This window comes from Rhynchophorus ferrugineus, unplaced genomic scaffold, assembly GCF_030347505.1.
Source record: "Rhynchophorus ferrugineus isolate W39M unplaced genomic scaffold, kcgeb_rfMv2 rfM7, whole genome shotgun sequence".
NCBI lineage: Eukaryota > Metazoa > Arthropoda > Insecta > Coleoptera > Curculionidae > Rhynchophorus > Rhynchophorus ferrugineus.
Window position 1 is genome coordinate 36,384,859 of NW_027472586.1, and position 7,374 is coordinate 36,392,232.

At 29.0% G+C, this 7,374-nt stretch overlaps 1 protein-coding gene across 1 annotated transcript; it reads left to right on the forward strand.

The window, feature by feature from the left end:
* The first annotated feature begins 5 nt into the window (after nt 1-5).
* LOC143200315 (cytochrome P450 4C1-like) lies at nt 6-6,557 on the forward strand. The gene is made up of 12 exons (XM_076410778.1): nt 6-1,247; nt 1,308-1,471; nt 1,546-1,655; nt 2,841-2,931; nt 3,003-3,188; nt 3,380-3,449; nt 3,573-3,699; nt 4,336-4,488; nt 5,666-5,734; nt 5,791-5,959; nt 6,036-6,215; nt 6,277-6,557. Exons 1-12 carry the CDS (start codon nt 1,231-1,233, stop codon nt 6,441-6,443), a joined length of 1,503 nt encoding a protein of 500 aa, XP_076266893.1. The 5' UTR covers nt 6-1,230; the 3' UTR covers nt 6,444-6,557.
* The last annotated feature ends 817 nt before the right edge of the window (nt 6,558-7,374 follow it).

Here is a 7,374-nt window from a genome sequence, read left to right on the forward strand (position 1 = left end):
TTTTTGAGTTTATCGCGGACAGTTGGATATACAGTCGCGGCGTTAGGGTTTCCTTTATACTATGTAGTAATATAGTATAAAGTCACGAAAGTCACGATTCACGATTTTACAAACACACGGCGTACAAAGTGCAAATGGTTCGGCCGTTCACCTCGTTTTGTACGTCATTGCAACAGCCGTGATATATAAAATAAAATTTTTGGTAAGACATGTGAGATATATCTTGGTGTGATATCTATTATTGAAAAAAAAACGGACTTGTGACGAGCTTTGAAAACTTTTTTACTTAGCGAAATGTAAATTTATATTTTGTTAATGTATTAATTATACCTTCTCTGATATCTTGAGCCATTTCAATAATAATGGACTATACTATGCGTTTTAGAAAATACATTTTAACATGTGTATACAAGGGAAAATATATAATTTGCACTTAAATAATTCTTTCCTTTCTTCAAAATTTCCATTTTACTAAGATGCATTAATACTCTTTCATCCGTTCTTCTGAACCACGATCAGGGACCAAGGAAGTTGTGCCCAAGGGCATCAAGAATTAAATATGCTGGGTATAATTAATTCATGATACAGAATCTAGATATAGAAGTCTAAACAAATTTGTGTTGAGTCAAATTATCCACTAGCTCTAGCCGACCAATGTCTACAGATGGTAAAATATCGATAATAAGAAAAACTAATCAAGATGTTGGGAAAAAACTAAAGCTAGATAGAGAAACCTTTGAAATTGTGTGGTCGCCGATTTGGAAGTTACTGCATCGAAACGTGAATATCGGATTTTGTAACAAATATTCAAGATTGAGCGTCAGAAGTAAACGTACTAACAATAACATTCAAAAAGCCGTTGAAGAGCCGTTGTTGAAAATATGTGTTGAGTCAAATTATCAGCGTGTCATTATTTTCAATTCAGTTTAAGCTAAACGATATATCAATTATCCAACCTACAAGAAGTAATTTTGGTTTTAATATATCTTATTATATATGGTGTTTTTGAACCTTCATTGTCGGGTTTTTATCGAATGCTAAAAAACACGGAGAAGATAAAAAAATTGTAATGCCTTTGTTAAATGGCCAGATTTACATTGATAGTTACAACTTGAATTATTCGAGAATTTTTTTCAAGGATATGTTATTTATAACTACATCATATAAATTCACTCAGGTTCGGGTACGAACATTTACCTTTGTTCTCATCCACCCAACGGTCAGTGAAAAATGCTCAATATAACAATGTAAGAAGCTCAGTTAAAAAATAATAGTAACAATATTTATTAAGTATATAAAATTTTCAGTGTTCCTCTAGTTCTTTGTTATTTAGTAGTGTGTATTATATTAATGTGCTTGTGCCGTTTCTACTGGACTAGAAGAAAACTTTATGTAGCTAGTTATAATTATGATGGACCACTTGCTTTTCCAATTATCGGAAACGCTCTTTCCTTTATTGGCCATAATGATAGTAAGTCTATTTTATATTTCATGGATGAAAGTTGTATAATAAAGTAATATATATTGACTATTGATCTGTTTTAGAAATATTAATGAAGTTATATCACATTGTGGAATCATATCAGCCAATTCCGATGCGATTTTGGTTAGGGCCAGTATTAGCTCTCGTATTTAGTTCTCCTGATCATGCAGAGGTAAGTTGACAACAAAAGGAACAAAAAATCTGTGATAAATTATAAAAAAAAACAGAGCATATTTTTATAGATTTAAATAATCGACACATGATAAAATACTAATTTGGTAATAAAAATTAATAAAACAGAAACTAGTTATTTTTTTGTTATATTGTTCTTAAAGTCTAGATCTAGGATTTCAGCCCTAAACTTGGAAATTTATCGATGGATATGGATTATCTGTCCTGTATTAAACAATACAGGATATATTTAAAATAGGATACAGTTTACACATTACTATTGTCGACCAGTAGTACCACTTTGACGTTTTTGTGATTACACAATCTCTTTTGATGTTTTCCTACAAACCGTTTTTTTTTCAAAATTCTTTCGCCGGTTGTTTGTAGTCTTAGATCTTTGGGAATGTTCTAATTTTTAATATACTATGTGACATTAATAAGGCTGCGAAGAACTTTGCCTCGGTCAGTTTGGATTAGATTAATATTAGATTTCTTTATGTAATCTTATAATTGCAAACTATAGGTCCACATTGGCCTCAAGATTTGTTTGTCAAATACCAGCTTATTGTGAAGTTTTAATTGGTATAGTCGTTTAAGCCCTGTTATATTGGTCGACATGATAATTTTACCGTTGGTCGATTTACCTGGGATAGGAATCATTAATAATTTTCACAATCTTCTAGTGCATATGTCCTTTCTTGGTACCTGTTTAAGTAATTTTTTACTTATTAAATTATATCTTTGAGCTCCATTGTTATATATTATTGGGTTATTGGGTTTATAACTCTATTTTAATTTCTAGTTGGATTAGGTAAAATATCATATCAGTTAGTAGGGCCATGTTGTGTATGTTGTTTTTGTACAATGATCACAAAAACAATTCTGCTTCCATATCTTGAATTGATTCCAGTGTATTCATTTGTTTATTAGTAACGGTAAAAAATATATATATATTAAATATTGTCTTGCTTATTATCAAAATAATAGGTGAGTGATATAAAAGTAAGTCATAATTGTCTTCGATATTGATGTATCGATATAGATGTATGATTAATATGATTTTCTATATAAAGAAATCAATTAGGTATGCTGTTTTGTTAAAATCTCATTGCCATTACGTTGGTTTGTCAATAATAAGTTTTATTTATAATTGAATGTTATATTGATATATGTCTGTATGTTTTAGAAAATTCTATCGTCTTCGAAGTTTGCCCATAAGCATGATCTATATAAATTTTTGCAAATTTTTATTGGTAACGGTCTAGTATCAGGTTCAGGTAACTTATTTATAATATAAATAGATGTATTTAATATGAAATTGTCTTTAAATGACCAGTTTCAATTTAAGGTTCAAACCATAAACTTCATCGCCGTATTATCCAACCAATGGTAAATTTAAACTTTGTCCTAGTTCATCTGGATATCGTTCATAAACATATAAATGAATGCATCAGCAGTCTTAATGATTTTGTAGGCAAAGGAACGTTCAATATTCTAGAACATGTACACAAATGTTTTAGAGATATAATAAAAGGTATTTAATTTTTATTTTTAAAATATTAATAATATATTTAGCAGACCTTATAAATGTGAGTTAAATCTTTTTATAATATAGTACATAACGTTTTTATATAATAGATGCTATGTAGAGTTTTATACAATTATGAAATACATATAGTAATGTTTCCTGGAAAACAACAATAACAATATGTTCATACATTTCAGAGTTAATATTTGGCGTTGAAGCAAAATCTCAACTGGATGGTGAAAATAAATTTGACCAAGTCATTGTTGAGTAAGTATTATACATGTAACCATCTTAACAACAACAAAATCAGGTTTTTTATGAGACGTATATAAGATATTTATGAGTTGTTTGTACCGTAAAAGTAATGCAGTTTCGTTGTTTTTATTACAGATTCTATGACATAATATTTTCAAGATTAATGAAAGTCCATTTACAGATTGACTTTATATTTAACATGACGTCGTTGAAAAAAAAACAGACCAAATATCGAGATCTCATTAGAAATTTAGTACGACAGGTAATTTATAATAAAATCGTTAATACATGGCTAAATTATTTTAAGTCACACATACTTAATAATAGTAGTACATAAGTCTTCCCTCTGATCCATTGGTATCATCTACAGCGGATAGACAAATATTATTTTGTCTATTAGTCATTATTTTATAATATTAATGAAACCCGACGTATACATAATATTTACTTATTAATAAGATTTTGAGTCATCAATTTCTGTTAAAACAACTATAATCCATCGCGAAATAGATTCGTACAAGTGTCTCAACAGTATAATGCTCCCATTCTGGTACCAAAAAATGTGCCATCTCTTCTATTTATGTTTTATGTATGCGTGATTACCGTGAATACTGTCGCTTGTGAAACTTATCTGAAGGATCACACATTTCAGCGATCGCTTGTTTTAATTGTCACAGAGCAATTTTTATTTGGCTTATAAGTTGCTGTTGATTTAGTGAAACAATCTCGTATGTTAATTAATTAAATATGATAAACATTAAAAAAAAGCTTCATGAATATAGTCTAGTCTCTTTTTTTTCCTTAGTTATAAAAGTAATTGAGTGACATGTTAAACCAATCAATATATTAGTAAATTATAAACATTGTTAGTAAAATCTTTTCTGGGCATTTTTTTTAGTTTGTTAAAGAAGCACAAGAAAAAAAGAAACTAAAACTCAATGGTTCGAGTTTTAATCCAATCATAAATCAGATGAATGAGTTCTTAGAGGAGAATCCAGGTTTTTTCGATGAAGATACTTTTATCGATCATATTCTAACTCTTTACCTCGCCGTAAGTACCAAAAACAACTGGATATATTTCTATATATTCATTCTCTATATTCAGTTAAGAAATACTTTTCTAATACTTATAAATTAATTATATTTATTAAATTAATTAATATTTATTATATTATATGTGTTGAAATTAATTCTGATCAAATCTCTAAGAATATTTTCCATCACTAACTACCCACTTTTTCAATCATTTGGGAATCTCCCAAATCCCCGTAAGAAATATTCATTTTTATATACAATCCATAAATCCAATGTTCGTAATTATTTAATTCGTCTGCCAACAGACTATATACCATTAATCTGAACAACTTGAAATCTTGCAAAAACTATCTAGAACTTTCATCTCTAGAAATAGATTTTTCATTTGGGTATATCTATTCACTATTTATTAATTAGTTTTTTTTCTGTTTTCCTTTAATTCGTGGTTAGAGTGTATTCGTTATTATCTTGTTCTTGTTAATAGTTTGTATTGCACTTTGTTTTTACTGCGGTGGGAACGGGTTTATCTCTTTGTTCTCATCGCTTCCGAATCCTACGTAATTTTGCTTACTGCAGGGGAGTAGAGTGAGTTAACCGCCCGGACCGAAAAAAAATTCGGCACACCTTTTTAAATATTTCAATTTAATATAATCAAGACTATAATATAGGAAAAGCAGAACTCGAACGAAAATTTATACCTTGAAGATCGACAAGATTAAGTCATTTGTGGACTGCATATGAAACGCAAATGAACTTCCAATTAGAATTAGCATAATACTGTTAATATTAATATTTTTATTGAAAAATAATATACCTGTTAGATTTAAAAACAGAACTTATGTCTTTAACTAAAACTTTCTTTATCTAGTTTTTCTTTGAAAGCAGTGTATGCACTGTCAATATTAATGTAGCATCACACCTTGCTCAATAAAGAAGACAACTGGATTGGTTAGATTTAAATTACTATATTTTGTCTAAAATAATTTTTAAAAGTAAAAAGTTCTTATATCAACAATGAATATAACAAGTATTTGGCGAGGAATAATAGAAATAGCAGCGAAATGATTTATTATCTAAGCTATCTATTATAATACTCTACGAATTAATTTCATCACCAAATATTATATGATATATTTTATTAAGACAACATTAAAGTGAATATAAAAAGACGCAGTAATAATTGTTTTCCACAGGCTGAGGATACAATAACAGTTATATCAGCCTTCTTGCTCTTGTGCTTGGGAATGAATCTAGAATATCAGGTAATGGTTTCGAAACTGTTGTAATACACTTTATACGTAATATTTTCTATATTTAGACAAAAGCTGCCGAAGAAGTTCGATGTTTATTTGGGATAAATCAGTTACCAACAACGCCAGAAGATTTTCAGAACTTGAAATACATAGATATGTGCATTAAAGATGTGTTGAGATTATTTCCCATAGCACCATATATATTGAGAAAAACATCGGAAGATCTATACATAGGTAATAAGGCAGTAATCTTATAAATATTAATGAGATATAAATGAATATAGTTATCTTATAAACGAATATTTAACAGAAAAATGGTTAATACCACGTGGCTCCGCAGTGGTAGTGCCAATATTTAATATCCATAGAAACCCAAAATTTTGGAAAAAACCACACGATTTTTATCCAGATCACTTTCTACCGCAGGAAGTAAATAAACGCCACGTATACGCTTATATACCCTTCAGTGCTGGATCTAGAGGTTGCATAGGTATAAACATTAATAACCTAAAAACCCTTAGTGTTATTATATAATAATTTTAAAATTATAGGAAAAACTGTTGCTTACACATTCCTGAAAACATTTATATGCTCATTTCTACAAAAATATGAAGTTGAATCAGATGGAAAAGTGCCGAATTTAAAGCTCAAAATGGATATAAGTGTAAGATCTATTAATGGTTACAACGTAACATTGAAACCACGTATTTGGAAATAAATTAATATTATAATTGAAACTAGTATTTACAATTTAAAATAACTTAATGTCATCTAGATTTTATTAGTTCTAGAAATGTAAAAGAATATATAACTAAAATAAAAATAATATATAATCTATACCTTAGTAGTATTTACTGTTATTGTAATAATTATTATACTGTACTACATATATTAAGCAATTAAAAATACAAAAAATGATAAAATAGGACACTAAAACCTTAAAGCGGTAACATTTGCACAGCTCACCTATAAAGAGATTTAGGGGGAAATTGGCCAACAATCAATAAAATGTTGAAGCATACGTCGATTATTTAGAACAAATCTTTAAACCAAATAAAACTCTACCGATATATACCGAATATAATCTACCGATTAGCGAGTAAGAAAATCTTGCGATTAAGTCTCAAAAATTATAAAAAATATCAATCCAGAAAAAGCACTAGGCTATAACTTAATAGCCGGACAAGTGCTGAAAAATCTACTAAGAAAGGAAATTATAAAACTCATCAAAATGATTAATTCATTTTGGTTCATTCTTTCATTGCTACCAGTAATATCCAATTACTCAAATAATAATTCAAATAAGTATTTGAAGAAAAAAATGTAATATCCGCACATGACTTAGGTTTTATGAGCAAACATTCAACAACTGACCAGGTATACAGAATTACAGGCATTACCGAAAAAGTGTATTTTTATTTATTTATTATTTTAAAAGCCTCTTCATCAGCCTCTTGGGCTATTTAGGGTCGAGTTACAATGTAGACGAATGAATAAACAATACAAATTGCAATAGAGGAGAATCATAGGAGCTTTATCAATCCCGCGGCCGTTAAAAAGTTGATAAGCATGTCCAAATCTTGGGTTGGACTAGTTGCTCTAATGACCTTGGCATCTCGAGTTGCTGTCTCAGTACTTCAAGCTTTCCA

Coding starts and splice junctions, on each gene's coding strand:
- LOC143200315 (XM_076410778.1), top strand. Junction 1,656..2,840: donor GTTCTCCTGATCATGCAGAG/GTAAGTTGACAA, acceptor TGTATGTTTTAG/AAAATTCTATCGTCTTCGAA. Junction 3,700..4,335: donor TTAGAAATTTAGTACGACAG/GTAATTTATAAT, acceptor CATTTTTTTTAG/TTTGTTAAAGAAGCACAAGA.